Consider the following 15,956-nt stretch of genomic DNA (forward strand, 5'->3'; position numbering starts at 1 on the left):
ATTCCTTCAGGAACATGGTTGGTGCTGGATTTTCTCTTTCCTTTTCCTTCCCAACTCCCAAATCCTGATTTTTTTATGCAATAAAAGTTGATAAAGCAGCTCATTCCTGCAGGGACATTGTTGATCCTGGATTTTCCCTTTTCCTTTTCCTCCCCAACTCCCAAATCCTGATTTTTTTTCCACGATAAAGCTGGAAAAGCAGCTCAGCTGGAAAAGCACAGCTGGTCCTGGTTTTCCCCTTCCCTTTTCCCCCTTCCCTGCAGCCCTCCAGAAATTCCCTTCACGTTCCTTCCCTCTCTTTCTCCAGGTTTTTTCCTGCCTGACAATTCCAGTTCTGGGCTGGGAAGCAGCTCTGGGGTTCCCAGAACCAGGACACCAGCAGAAAGTTCTGTCTTGGGGTGGAATCCTTTCAATTATTCTGGTGAAGCCAAAATGCACCGATTATTTTGGCACTTTTAACCTCAGGCAAGGCAGGAATTGCATTGAGCAACCCAAATGACATCACTGAAATCGAGTAATGGAGACATTGCCGAGCTCAGCAGGCACTCAGCTTGAATTTCACCTTATCTGGGTGATAAGGGAAGTCCCTGTTGCTCTTGGGGAGATTTTTCCCTGATAATTTGCTTATTTCAGAAGTCAAAAATATCATCCTGAGGTGCAGACGTGAAATACTGACCCAGGCAGATGTGGAAGCTGGCGCTGCCCTTGGTGTTATTTAATAAAACCTGAGTTTTGCTGCTCCCTGGGATCTCAATTCCTTTGAGGAGAAGAGAAAAGACTCCCAAAAAATGCCTGGGAGGGTTCTCAGGTAGATCCAGGTTCCAGGAAAAGAGAAACAATCAGCAAGGGCAGGAGGCTGGGGATGCTGCCTGGGATCAAGGGATGAAAAGGCTCTGGGGGATCCTCAGAGGAGCTCCAGAGGGATCCCAGGATATCAAAAGAGCAGAAATATCTTGGGAAGCTTCCCTGGAGGAGTCTGAAATCTCAGCTCCCTCAAGGAGGAGGGAGGGAGGCTCTAAAGTCACTTTTCCCCTCTTTCCTTGTGCTACCAACATTGAAATCCCTCCCCTCAGAGACACCTCTTCCTGATGGGGTGAGCACCCAGCGTGCCAGAAACGTGTCAGTGCCAATTGAAAATCACATTTCTGCTTCAGTGCTGCTTTTTTGTTCCTTCCTGGAGCAGACAACACCTTCAGCATTTCACCTGGAGCCCTCAGAAGCCTCTCCCTTGCACAACAGGGTGTGAAAGGCTGCAAGGGTGGGACTGAGCTCACTAAAAAAGCCACGATTTTTCTGTCTGTGAGGGTTCTTTTGGGGTTTTTTTTGGGGAGGACAGATGTTTACACTCGAATTTGACAATTTGTGTGCAGCCAGTTTCACTTCTGTGCTGCTGAGGGGTTTCACTTCCCTGGGCTGTGGGCTGTGGTGGTGACACCATCCTGTGCTGATCCCAGCCTGGCAAGGGTGGAAAAGGGCAGCACCTGACAGCCTTTTTCTCCTCCAGCAGCTTGGATTTGATGGGTATTCCTTGGAAAAGTTCCTGGCTGTGATGTAAAAGAGGAGTCTCAGCTGAATTCCTGCTGCTTCTGCCACCTTGGTGTGATTTTCCCTGTGATGGTGCTTGAGCTGAGGTGCCACAAAAACACAAAAAGCTGCGTTCAGAGGATGAAAATGTGTGGCAGCTGAGCTGCAGGGGTGGGAAATGGTCGTGGCCATGGATCAGGGAGGAGCTGCAGCAGAAGACAGGGAGGAAAATAGCTGGGAATTTGGGAGAAGAGAGAAATAAAAGAGGATGGAGAAAAGAGGAGGTCTCTGAAGACAGAGTGTCCTACAACAGAATCTCTGGGTGGTTTGGGTTGGGAGGGATTTTAAAGATCATTTCATTTCTAGCCCTGCCATGGCAGGGACACCTCCCACTGTCCCAGGAGCTCCCAATGTCCAGCCTGGCCTTGGGCACTGCCAGGGATCCAGGGGCAGCCCCAGCTGCTCTGGGAAACATTTTCCAGTGCCTCAGCACCCTCACTTAAAGAATTTCTCCTCAACATCCCATCTAAACCCACTTTCTGTCAGTCTGAAGCCATTCCCTGGCTCCTGGCCCTGCAGCCCTTGGCAATTGTCTCTCTCCAGCTTTCCTGGGGCTCCTTCAGGCCCTGCAAGGCCACCCTGAGCTCAGCCCAAAGCTTCTCCTGGCCAGGCTGAACAATGGCAGCTGGGCCAGCCTTTCCTGCCAGCAGAGCTGCTCCATCCCTCTGCTCATCCTGGAGCCTCCTCTGGGCTCTCTCCAGCAGCTCCAGCTGCTCCCTGGGCTGGTCCCAGGGCTGGGGCAGCTCTGCAGGTGGGGTCTCACCTCGGGGGGCTCAGGGACACAAAAGCCACCCGAGGGTGACACCCAGGAGCTGACACAGCCAGGAGTCACCTCTGCCAACCCCAGCAGCCCCAACCACCAAACCCTGCACGCTGCTGGGTGATTCCAGAGCAGGATTGTTTTGAGTTCTGGCTTCCAGGAGCATCATTTGTGTCTCAGAGTCCTGAGGTCCTGTGGAAATTTTGGGTTTTGGAGTGGCTCCTGTGGATGTGTCTGCACCAGAGTTACACCAACCTCTGCTGAATGGGTTTTTCCTCCTCAAAAACAACCCCAGTGACCTGCTGGAGCTGAATTTTTGGGGTGGGATGCTGCCTGAGAGTTCAAGCCTGCAGATCAAGTTTCCAAAACAGAGGATACCATTAAATCCATAGATTTAATTTTTAGGGGGAGAAGAAAAACCTTTTAATGGAAAAGCCAAGCAGCCTCTAAGTGGAGCTGCTGCAGTAACCACCATAAAATTCTTCTGAACTTGGGTGGAGACAATAATTACAGCCCAGCAGGAATGAAGTGCTTGGGGTGCCCCTGCACAAGTGGCAGCACAAGGAGATCTCAGCTGGAGCCCTTAGAAACAAAAATTAGCATTAAAATATTTAAAGGCTTGAAATAGAGGTCCTCAATTTCCACAAGGATGTTTGAGCAGACATTTGGAGAGGGTGGAATTAATTTTTTTCCCCCAGAAATGGCTCTAATGGAAATTTCTGCTGCTTCTATGCATGGGCTCCCCAAAACCTGAATTTTTGCTTCCAAGCTGTGATGTAAATATCAGGGAATTTTGTTTTTTGTTTATTTTTTGTTCCCTCAGTGCAAAATCATTTTTGTTTTAAATAAAGTGCTCGTCTGCACCAGAGCTCAGGCTGCTTGTGGAGCGCTCAGGAGTGACCTGACCTCCACAAAAAGCGCATCCAGCTCTCCCCACAAACTGTCCTGGCTGCTGTGTCACTGCTGAGGAGTTCAGGGAAAGGGAAAAACAGGAAGAGCAGGTGGAAAGGACAGTTCAGGATGAAATGGCTCCAATGCAAAGCTTCTCCCACCTTCTCGCTGAAAATGCCTTGGGATTCTTAAGCCTAATGATAGTCCAGAGCCCAGCTATAATTTCAGACCATTCATCAGCTTTTTGAGGTAGAAATTATCCCCCAGACTTTATAGGGCTGACAGAGACATGGAAAGGTTAAGGCCCAGATTCACGAGCGGATTTATCCGTCTGAAGTGGGATTAAGGCCAAAATTACAGCTCTCACCTCTCCCCTTCCCCCAGTCCAGGGGCATTTCTGAGGGGGCTTCTCCTGAAAAACATCCCCAAGTCCTCAGAGGGGTCAGTTTGCCTTGGCCTGCAGCCTCTCCTTGCTTTGGAAGCTGCTGCTGCTCTTCTCCAAGGAATGGAGAGAGACAATTGCCAAGGGCTGCAGGGCCAGGAGCCAGGGAATGGCTGCCAGGGGCAGAGGGCAGGGCTGGATCTTGGCATCTTGGGCAGGGATTGTTCCCTGGCAGGGTGGGCAGGGGCTGGGATGGAATTGCCAGAGCAGCTGGGGCTGCCCCTGGATCCCTGGCAGTGCCCAAGGCCAGGCTGGATGTGATTCTGGGATAGGGAAAATTCTCCCTGACCGTGACAGGGGGGTTGGAACGAGGTGATCTTTACCATCCCTTCCTTCCCAAGCCATTCCATGATTCCAAGGCTCAGGAGCTGGGAACACACGCTCTCCATGCCCTGTGGAGCACTGGTGACCCCTGGGCACGGCTGCAGGCAGAGGCTGAGGCTCCAGGGAGCCGGGAAGGTGTGGATTCCCTGGAAGAGCACCACCCTGTCTGAGCAGGAAAGGCAAGGAACACTTCCCTCACCCTCAAGGCCATTCCAGCAATAAGGAATTCCACCTGGAGCCGATCGATCCCGACCTGTGCATCCCTCCAGTAGCTCTGTGAGCACAGCAGCTGCCCTGGGACTGTTCCCTCGGAGCTGATTTGCTTGGAGCAAGGAGTCTCCGCGCTGTCATTCCGCTAATGCGGCGCACATCGATCCCAGAGCTCGGAAAAGCCCCGGGGTCACTCGATGGATGCCCAGGGAGGGGGATAACGCTGCCATTACCAGCCTGGAAGCTGCCAGCTTCCCCCAGAGCCAGCTCCGTGGCCTTGGAGATGGACAGGGCTTTGCACACAAAGCCCAGCCTCTGAAAAATCTGTGGCTTTGCCAAAGCTTTTCCTTCGGTTCCTCCCTAAATTTCAGGGAACTGATGTGGACACACACACAGCTCCAAGCAGCGCCCCACTGGAGAGCTCTGATGGCACTGAGCCCTCCAGGCAGCTCCTTCCCTCTCTCCAGAACCTCCTCCCCACACAGGTTCAGTGGGAAAAGCCAACAGGAATTTGGGATTGGTCCTTGAATCCTTTTTTTGAGCCCCAAACCTGCCCCACTGCTCAAGGAATTCCTGCCCTGTTCCCAAAGGCTGCAGCTCTCCAAGGGGAATCCCAGGAATATCATCCAGAGAGGGAGGAAAGGGGGGCAGAGATGAAGGGAATGACAATTTGGAGAGGCTGAGAAAACTGTGTGGAAATAATGCAGTGGGAAAAACATCAGGGAGCAGGATGGGGGCAAAAAGTTGGAGAGACACAGTTAAAGGAATAGAAAATTTACCAAAAAAGTCTATTTTTAATATTTTTTTCCTGCTCCTAAAGGGTTTTTGGAAGGGAACAGAGACTGATTCAGCTGGATGAGGGTTTATGCACATGACTGTGCTGGAAAAGACTCTCTTGACAGCGATTGTGAGCCACTGATTTGCAGCATCCTCACTCCTGCTCAAGTTCTCTGGCCAGCCCTAAGCCTGATTTATCTCCCAGCAGGATTTTATTTTGGTGACAAAATAGCTGCTCTTATTGGAGTTGGGATATGGGGGGACACACACACACACAAAAATCAGTATATTTTAACCAGAACTCCAGGAGTTCTAAAGGGTGACACCGAAAAAAACCAAAAAAAGACAAATTTAAAAAAATAAAATAAATATAAAAACAAGAAGAGCTGCAGGGCAAACAGATCTCTCAAAACTATGTAACCTTTTCATCTAGAGAGGTACTTTATTTTCCCTAAACAACATTCTGGGAAGCCCTTTTTATCAGGGGAAAAAAATAAAAAATAAAAATAATTTGGGAAAACGCTCCGAGGGTGGCGTCTGCCTCATCCTCGCCGCTGCAAAAATGTCCAAGCGGAGCTGTGCAGAACCAAAAAATAGATTTATTGTTATTGGGCTGAGGGCAGTGGTTCAGCACTTGGCATGGCCACTGTTTACAGCAGGAATGCTCCCGGAGACAGGAAGTTCTCCGAGCCCTCTGCCGTTATTTTTCTCTTGTTGACGCGTTCGGAGAGGGAGTTTATTCGCCCCGATGAAATCTTTAGTAAGGAGGCAGAGAGGGGTTTTTGGGAGCTGGCAGAGCTCAGCCTCATCCACCACGGGATGGTTTTGGGGAGTCCTGTGAGGAGCAGCACCATCCATGGGGTTCATTTCATGGTTGTGGATTCCCGGATCCGGCTGCTCGGAGCGAGGGAGCACCTTGAGCACCGGGAAAAGCTTCCTCCCCCTTCTCCTGCCACTGCATCCCTGCCGAGGTTTCCATCCCCTTGTGGGGCTGGGTTTGCTGCTCAGCCTCATCCCACAGGATGGTTTTTGGGAATCCAGCCCCTGTGAGGAGCAGCATCACTCATGGAGTTAATTCCTCCATCAGAGATTCCTAAATCCAGCCACTCGGAGCAAGCCCAAGGCACCTCAAGCACTGGGAAACATTTTCCTTTCCTCCTTCCATTACTTCCTTGCCAAGGTTCCCATCCCCTTGGAGGGCTGGGTTTGCTGCTCAGCCTCATCCCAGAGAATGTTTTTTGGGAATCCCACCCCTGTGAGGAGCAGCACCATCCATGGAGTTAATTCCATGACTGGAGATTCATAGCCCCGGCTGCTCGGAGCCAGAGTGCCCGAGGAACCACGAGCACTGGGAAAAGCTTCTCCCCTCCTTTCCTCCTGCCACTGCATCCCTGCTGAGGTTTCCATCCCCTTGTGGGGCTGGGTTTGCTGCTCAGCCTCATCCCAGGGAATGTTTTTTGGGAATCCAAGCCCTGCATGGAGCAGCATCATCCATGGGGTTAATTCCTCAATCAGAGATTCCTAAATCCAGCCACTCGGATCAAACCCAAGGCACCTCGAGCACTGGGAAAGGATTTTCCCTTCTTCTCCTGCCACTGCATCCCTGCTGAAGTTCCCATCCCCTTGGAGGGCTGGGTTTGCTGCTGAGCCTCATCCCAGAGAATGATTTTTGGGAGTCCAACCCCTGTGAGGAGCAGGGGTTAATCCATGGGGTTAATTCATACACAACCCTGGCTGCTCAGAACGAGCCCAAGGCACCTCGGGCTCTGGGAAAGGCTTTTCCTCTCCTTTCCTCCTTCCATCACTTCTCTGCTGAGGTTCCCATCCCCTTGGAGGGCTGGGTTTGCTGCTCAGCCTCATCCCACAGAATGTTTTTTGGGAATCCCACCCCTGCATGGAGCAGCATCATCCGTGGGGTTAATTCCACAATCAGGGATTCACAAATCCAGCTGCTCAGAGCAAACGTGCCCAAGGAACCCTGGGCTCTGGGAGAGGCTTTTCCTCTCCCTTCTCCTGCCATTACATCCCTGCCAAGGGCCGGTCTCGTCCCACAGGATGATTTTTGGGAGTCCAACCCCTGTGAGGAGCAGCACCATCCCTGGGGTTAATTCCACAACTGGGGATTTGCACAACCCTGGCTGCTCAGGGCCAGCCCGAGACACCTCAGGCACTGGGAAAGGCTTTTCCTCTCCTTTCCTCCTTCCACCACTTCCCTGCCGAGGTTTCCATGCCCTTGGAGGGCTGGGTTTGCTGCCCAGCCTCCCTGGGATTGAATGTGAACCTCGGCTCAAATTAATGACGCAACCGAGCCACCCTAAATCACTTAAAACTAAATTTATCACTCCTGGCCTCGGTTTTTTTAAGGGGAAAATTCCCCATCCAGAAGAGAACGGAGGGAGAGGAGTCCTTGGAGAGGAGTCCTGGAAGATGAGCCTCCAACACACGCCCAGGGCCCTTCCTTTCACTGAGTTACGGAATCATGGAATGAGTTGGGATCAGAAGGAACAATAAAGATCATCCAGTTCCCTGGGCAGGGACACCTGCCACTCTCCCAGGCTGCTCCAACCTGGCCTTGGCCACTTCCAGGCATCTCTGGACTTCTCTGGGAAATCCATTCCAGCCCAAGCCCACCCTCACAGGGAAGAATTTCTTCCCAATATCCAAAGAAAATTCCCATTCCCTTCTATTGGCTGTAGCATCCTTCAAATGCCACATCCTTATCAATCCAAACCCCAAATAAATAACTTATTTTAAACTCTATCAATTGACCCTTTTTTTTTCCAGTTGATTGCCGATGGATTTCTCCTCTTTTCATCCCATCTGGCAAACTCTGCTTGTTGTGACTCCAGGATCTGATCCCACGTCCCCTGCAGCATTCCAAAGGCTTGGATCAGAACCTGGACGCCTGCTTAATACTGGTTTTACGACCCTGCTGAAGGGCAGCATCCTCTGTTTTGCACATACTTTTAGTATTTTTAAGTGCATTTCAGTTAAAAAAAAATAAAATAAAATCAATTTCAACCAAGTGCTCAAATAACGCAGCCTGCACAGAAGGAGCAGAATTCTGGCTTGGGAAGACCAATAAAAATAATTGGATTTGGAATCCTGGCCAGTAATTTTTGGAGTTTGAGTATTTTTGAGATTTTTTTTTGTCTTGATTTTTTTATTTCTTTTTTTTTTTTTTTTTCCCTGGGAATGATATCCAGAGGGAAGCAGAAATTGTGCTTGGTAAAATCTCTCGTGTTCTACAAAGCTACACCTGCTCTGGCTCTGTGGAAATTGAAAAATTCCACCAAATTTACTCCAATCCCTCTAATCCTGAGGAAATATAAGCACGGATTTAATTTTCCATCCTCTCCAAGGTGCAGTTTTTAAAACTGTCCTGGAGCTCCAAGTCTCAGGTTTAGATTGAGATCTCCTGCAGCAAGCCAAGACACTTCTCCATTAGCTACTCTTAGGATAACCCATTAATAATCATTTTCATCTGGAAAACATGTTTATTTGTTGGGATTTTTGGAATCTTACGTCCTCCAAAGGAGATAGGAACTGGGATTAATGATTCCATGAGGAAAATATTTCGTGTTCCCCAAGCCACGGAGCTTTCCCGCTCCAAAATAACTATTTATTTTTAATTTCAGCCAATGAACTTCTACACTGTCAGGCTTTTTTGCATCAGATCCATTTCATCAGAGTGACCTAAACCGGTTCTTTATCCACTAAAAAAACAGGGATACGTTGCAGCAGGAGCAGTTGGAAGCTTGGAATGTTCAGGAACGGAGGGCGAAAAATCAAGATTAATTTTGTTTTAAGCAGGTAATCAGGCCAAGGGGGGAGGCTGAGATTGGCTGGAGTTTTAAAAGGACATTTTTCTTCCCGAAATGACTCGGTGGGGCTCCCGAGCCAGACGGGCAGGTTTGCCCAGTAGCATTCTCACACTGGGCTGAGGAATCGGAGCCTTGGATCCCGGCCAAATCCAATGGAAATCTCTTCGGCTGAGGGGGGGAAAAAAAACCAAACCAAATTGCTTTTCTACCACATCTCCAGGTTTGGGGTGACCCGTGACAGTTTCGCTCCTATTTTGTGCGTGAAGAAAATCAAATGTTTTGGGTTTTTAACTCTTTTAGCAAGCATGAGGCAAACTCTGGGTGTTGGGCACGGGACGAGGCTGAAACTTTGGCTGGTATTTGGTGCCAAATATTGATGAGGGGAAATGAACCTCCCAGCTCAGGGGGATTTCCTCCAAAACTGGGAGGAAAACACAGAAAATAATGTTTGATACAGACTGTCTTGCTGGATTTCATGGAAGAAATTGAAATTATTTATGAAGGGCGTCAAGAACAGGAATTTCCTCCTGGGAAGGGCCGGAGCTGTGGCTGCTGGGGGGATTTTAATGGGGGTTTTAAACCCTATGATCACCACTCAGAATCATTCCTGATTCTCCATCAGGGATTTAAAACAAGGATTTTAAATCCCCTGAGGGACCCAGGGAGCCTCCACCGTGCCCTGAACCGAGGTGAACTCTCAGTCCCTGCTCGCACAACGCCCCTGGCACCGCATTATCACCGGTGGCACTGAGCTGATCCCAGCTCAAATATTCCACGGCAAACACAGTCGGGCTTCATTTTCCTGCAGCGAAGTATCAAAGGCAGCAGTGCCCTTTGAAGCAGCCACCTTCTGCTGCAGGCTTTGTGCAAATGCCGCAGAACAGCAGCTCCCAAATCCCGCACAAAGGCAAACAATCCCCACCTTTGGAAAACAATCCCCTGGCGGAGGAGTAAACAAAAGCATCCATTAGTCACCAGCCCAAAGATGGGCAGGTGAGGATGTTGAACCTGGGAGCCTGACTAATAGCACACAGCATTCCCAAATCCCTCCACTTACAGGATCCTGGGCACCTGGATCTGGATATCACACCTGGAAACCTCAGGCTGGTGTCTGGGAGCGGCCCAAGGAGCAGGGGAAGGGTTCCCTATTCCCAAGAAATAGGGCCTGCTTTGTCCCAGCTGCTGGATTTTGACCTTGAGGCTCCCCCAGTTGCCTGTTATGATTTCCAGCCTCATTACCATGGCCAGGAACTGAACTACAGGTTTGTTTTTATGAGCTTCTCCAGCACTCTGCCAGCTATTCATTTGAATCTTCTAAACAGTCAGCTCTGAATCATAATGCAAATTCCATTTACTGAAAAGGTGGTACCTTTAATATTCCAAATGACCACGTTTAATGACTGATACTTTTAGACATTACAGCATCTCTCATGTTTTCAGTAAATGGATATAATTTGCTCTGCATTACCCTATTATTATTCCTCGCTGGCATTACAAGGCGACGTTCTCAGCTGCGGGTGTTTTCCATTTGAAGACGGCCCAAACAACACAATTTGAGAGGCAGCTGCCTCTGTACCCTCAGCTAAAAAACGCTGCAGGACCCAGAGGAAAACTGGGATGGGGATTTTATTCCTCAAACGTATTTAGCGCTCCGGCAGGGCCGCGCTTCTGCGGCGTTGTGTTTGTGTTGGAAGGGTGTCGGCGGGCGCTTTTCACTTCAAAGGAGAGGGAAAAGCTGTTGTGTATAATCAGGAGAACTTCCTCGCTCTCCAGCCTGACACATCTCCCGTTTGGAATAAAAGCCAGAAGTGGGTCAGCTCTGGGACTCTCCCGAAAATCAGGAAGCCAGGTGTGGGAGCAGGATGAGGCTCGGGTGCCACGTGGGAACAGAGGGAGGGGAAAGTGGTGAGGAAGGGGCAGCAATCCTCGACTTCTGAGGGACACCAGAGCACAGATTGCTCCAAAATGAGACCTCCTGGAGTTCAGGAGATGCTGCTCTGCCACTGAATTGTCCTGGAATAATGCTGGAATACCGTAACGCCCCGTCCCAAATTTAAAGACAAAATTAAACAGAAGGAAAATACATAATAAATTCACGCTGGAAATGTGACGGATTTTCATCCCTGACCTTAAAAGAGAGAGGCTGCTCCTTCTCCTGGGCTTTTTCTGAGCCACAGCTCACTGGCTTCTCTTTGGGGGTTTGGCTGAACCTCCCTGAAGTCCCCTCACCGTTCTATCGGTTTATTTTAAGTGCTTCTTTGGGAATTGATGGGATTTAGGATTAAGGAATGAAGTTTTAAAGGGTTTTCTGCAGATTTCTTTGGGATGAAGCTTTGTGCACCTGCCCACTCACACATCAGGTGCTATTTGCAGCTTCTCAGTACTCCATACAGTCCCACTCTAAGTCAACTTCAACTCTTATTTGTGCTCCAAAAGCCTTTCTATTTCTACCAGCAGCTACTGGTTACGGTAGAGATAAATCTGATTTTAAACCCCTCTGTCCTGCCTGCTCTCTCCTCTCCACACTGCAGGAGACATCAAGTGCCGTGACTGTTGAACTTTGAGAGAAAAAAAGGTCAGAGAAAGAGCCTTCAGCAGGCCAGGAACCTGTGGAATTTTTAGATCTGTGTGGGAATTATTTGTATTTTTAGCCTGACTCTCTCTGTTGCAAAGACCAGTTTTTCTGGAGAATGCTGGGGAGCCCCGAGATGACCACGAGCTGAAAATTCTCATTTCAAATTGAAAATCTGCCACTTGGGCCTAACCACGGGTAACACCACACTGCCTGAATTACCGAGGGCGGCTGCCAGAGTCGAAATGCCACTCTCTGGGTGGGATTTCATCTCTTTTTTTTCCCCCCTCAACGGGATTTCACCTCTTAAAAAATCAGCGCAACACGGAAAACGGGCCGGGAAGGAAACACGGGAACCCATCCAGCTCATCCCGCACCTTTGGCATGGAGCTAGGTTTTCCAGCATTCATTCCCTGGTGGATAAAAACCCCCAGCCCCGTGTCCAGAGGCAGAAGATGAAGCTGAAATCCCCTCCCCGTACCTCTGCCGCTCCTGCCCACGAAGCGCAGGTCGTTGAACCGCGCCACCTGGTTCTTCATGGCGGCCGTGGCGTTGCGCAGCTCCGCCGAGTAATTCTCGTCATTCCCGGCCATCACCGTCACCAGGGTCCCGTCGGGGACGTCCCCCAGGGCCACCACCTGCAACAGCAAGAGCAGAACCCTCCGTTTCCTGCCTTTCATTGAAAGATAGAACTGAGGGGGCGAAAAAGCCGCGGTGAAAAGCTGGGCGGGCCAAGCGGGCGTTGGAGGAGATGGGAATCATTCCTGATTTGTTGGAATGGGAATCCTCTTCTTCCCCACCAAGTGTTGTCCCCTTCTAATCGAGAGCAGAGAATCAAGGATCCTAACTGAGGATTTTTCCATTGGGTTATGGAATCTGAGCTCTGAAATGATAAATTCCACACCCGCCCGCTGTTGAATGGGAGTGTGGAGGTTGATTTGGTGCTGCGCTAAAATGTTTTCCAATCCGGATAAAAAATTCCTCTCCCTATTTCCTGCAGAACCAAAGGACCTAAATTAGTGAATTTTTAAAGGATCATTATATTACCATCACACATATTTTTTAAAATGCATGTTTTGGGGTTTTTTTTGACTCCTTGTCGTGGATTTCTACCATTTTAAATCAATTTTTTTGTAATTTTTCCAAGGAAAAAATTCCTTGGAATTCTGATGCACCTCCAGAACACACAGCAAGACGTGAAATGGAAAACACTCCCAGATGAAAAACACAGAAAAAGGGCTTTCCAAAATCTCTGTAATTGTCAATAAATAAATTCAAGTAGCAGCGCTCCATGGTTTGATTTATATCAGGAGCTTTTAACGGAGCTGCCCAAGCAGAAATCCAGAGCAAGGCCACGGAAAATCAGGCCTCAATCAAATGTTTAACCCCAATTTACTGAACAATTCCCTTTTTTTCCCCTTCAGGAGCATAAAGAAAATAATTTTCAGACCTCACCCTCGAGCGGATGGATGGAAATCATGACCTGAACTAAGGACTTTTCCCTTTTCCCAAAATATTTGTGCTCCTTGGTGCCAGAATCCATCAAACCTTTAGGAACAGGGGATTCACTGGGTTTTTTGATGAGAACTATCAAGATTTGGGAACTCAGGTATTCTGTTCTGTTGACACTCTTCACACTGGCTTAATGATGAAAAATTTAATTTTTCTTGTATTTTCTTGAATCCCCCAAACAAATCCAACCTGCTGGAACTCCGTGGATATCTGGGATCTCTCTCCATGTCCTCTGGTAAAAATCAGAGCTTGAATTATTTTGTCTGATTTTCTTTAGAGCCCATTGCTGTTTCCCCAATTCCACAGCACTACCACCCCCCCCAAAAAAAAAACAAACCCAGAGATAAAAATCCAGCTTGTTTTTAATTCCTCTTTTGCCCTCTGGAAGAGGAACCAGCCCTGCATTGCGTCCTCTGAGTTGCAGCTCGAGATTTTCCTTCCTCTTAACATTTTCTGACTTCAGTCCAGGCAGTTACAATTGGCTGAAGTTTGTCACAACCTGATTTTATTTCTCTTTTCTGATCTGTTTGCTCTTTAAAAACAGGATCAGCAGCTCCTTGACTTGATCCAGCCCTGATTTTTATTCCCCAGCCTCCCAAAATATGAGAGAATTCCCCAATTTCAGGCATTTCCCAGCTTTTTTTTTCCGCAGGAGGCTGATCTTTTCACTTCTGTCCTCTCCCCTTTGCTCACCCCTAACCCTGATTTTCACTTCCACATGCAAAGCTAAAATCTCTGGGTCAAAATTCCCTCTTTACATCTTGATTTCAACTTCCTCTTTCCCCGTTCCTCCCCGGCCCTGATTTTTGGGTTTTTGTTCTCCTCTCTGAGCTGTAATTTGGTTTTTTTGGGCCTGTTCTCAGCTCAGCTTTTCAGATTTCCCTGATTTTGGCAGAAATTTCCCTGCTGGAAATGCTGGAGCTTGGAAATCGTCACAAAATCAGCAGCTCCGCAGGCAGTTCTTAAAAATTCCTGCAAAACCTTGATGCATCCACATCTAATGGAGGAAAAACAGGGAAAAGGGAAAATCAGGGCATTACCCTGCCATGCAAATATTGAATTTAAGGGAATTTATGCCAGGATTTTAAGCTTTCACGAGGTTTTTCGTGGATCCAGGGCCAGTAATCTCTGACAGAAATATTTTAAAGCTTTCAAGTCCCAACCTCGGCGATAGAAACGGGAAGAAAATCTTAAAAATGAGTCAAAAAACTGACCCAGCCCAGAAAAGAAACTGGACTTGAAAAGTCACAGACAATAGAAACAGAAATACAAATATTTACATTAGAAAAAAGACTAAACAGATAAGCTGGGACTTGTTCCTGGAGTTATCAAGGACTTTGTTGTACTTTTTACCTCTAAAAAAAATTGTATTTCCAGAGAAGCAAGAAGAATATCAGGTTTGCAGTGCTGTGGGGTATCTAAATTTACTTCTCCGGCATCAATTAATCCAAATTGGCCTCTTAAATTAAGATTCAGATTCTTAACAGCATTTGGACAATGAATTTATATGGCACCTTATTGGTTATTGTGAATTCTTTTTTCTCATTTTTTTCAGAATCGTTCTTAAATTTAGGACAAACCAATGAAAATTGATCCCTCTGGATTGAAATAATCTCCCAATCCCACAGATTTTTTTAGTGGATTTTTCTAAAAGTGAGGAGAAAACTCCTCTCTCTCTGCCTCTTTTTATTCCTACAGTGAATAAAAAGAAGAAATACTCGATAAAACTCAGCCCTTTTTTGTCAGATGCAAACAAAATTTTGGCAGCAGGGGAATGATCTGAATTTTATTTTGTTTTTTCCACTGGGCCAAAGGATCTTTAAAAAAATCCCGATTTTTAAAACGGCTTTGCAAATACTTTATATTTAGTAGAAAAACACTGAGGTGTGGCGAATTCTTTCAGGAGTTATTCTCTCAGGATTTATTCTCTCAGGATTTATTCTCTCAGGATTTATTCTCTCAGGATTTATTTCTCCAAGGAGAGAGAATTTGGGGGGTGAAGATGAGGAACACGGAGGCAGCAGGTGCTGGCTCATCCCACCCTTCCAGGCTCTCCTAATGAAACCTTTTCCTGATTTTTGGGTGGGTTTGATTATTTTTATAGATATATTTATATATTTTTCCCCCCTCCTGGCTATTTCCAGGTGAAATTATCCCAGTTTTCCAAATTTCTGGGAGCTGTGTGAGCGCTGAGGCTGCGGGCGGGGACAGAGGAGGGAAAGCGGCTGCGGATTCTCTGAAAACCCCTGGAATTCTTTTTATTTCCCAAGGGAAATTTCCACATCAGCGGCTCATTCCCAACTTCCAGGGATGAGGATCGGGAAGGAGAGGGAAGAGAGGCTGATCCCATCCTTCCTCCTCCACTCCGGGATGTGATCGGGAATGGGATCCCCCTGGAAAAACCGGGATTCCTCTTATCTCCCTTCCCGGATTTCTGCCTTCCAGCAGGAAAACTCTGCTAATTAACAGCCCTGTGCTGGGTGTAATAATTAATCTAAATGTGGGAATTTAGGAAGTGAGCCCGTGATCAGTTCCTCCCTTTGCCCCGCTCTTTATCTGCGGAAAAACAAGAGCAGACACAATAAAACTTTTCCCTCGGCAGCAGGAATTCCCAAAGCCGAGCTGATTCCCTTCTCCCTCGTCTCTCCTCTCCCCAAAACAGAGGAAAGGTTCGAGTCTGGTGGCCTTCAACAAAGTGAAAAAATAAAAGTTGTGTCGGCCGAGGCAGCCGGGCTTTAGCAGTGACCGCAAAAACAGCCCGGGCTTGACAAATCCCGAGCCTAAGTGGAGCCCCGGGGCTCCCGGGAGCTGCGTGTCTGTGCGGCTCCCGGCTCGGATAAAAGGATAACGACAAGAATTCCCTTCTCCTGCCCTCGCTCGGGAGCCAATCCCCGGCAGCAGCCGGAAAATCAGAGAGTTCAGGGAGTCAGCCACAGTCCCGGCTCAAAAAAAGAGCCTGAGCCAGGGGAGGAGGATTTTACTCCAAAGGAGATGATTTTACTCCAAAGGAGATGATTTTACTCCAAGGGAGGAGGATTTTACTCCAAAGGAGATGATTTT

At 48.1% G+C, this 15,956-nt stretch overlaps 1 protein-coding gene across 2 annotated transcripts in view; it reads right to left on the minus strand.

The window, feature by feature from the left end:
• Positions 1 to 15,956, minus strand: part of LOC107209383 (RUNX family transcription factor 1) — a 126,854-nt gene that overhangs the window by 24,539 nt on the left and 86,359 nt on the right. For both annotated transcript variants that reach the window (XM_015639050.1, XM_033518165.1), the window contains one exon: positions 11,866 to 12,022. In XM_015639050.1, the coding sequence (XP_015494536.1) occupies positions 11,866 to 12,022 (157 nt within the window). The remainder of the gene's footprint in view (positions 1 to 11,865; positions 12,023 to 15,956) is intronic.

Source organism: Parus major, chromosome 1, assembly GCF_001522545.3.
Source record: "Parus major isolate Abel chromosome 1, Parus_major1.1, whole genome shotgun sequence".
Classification (NCBI taxonomy): domain Eukaryota; kingdom Metazoa; phylum Chordata; class Aves; order Passeriformes; family Paridae; genus Parus; species Parus major.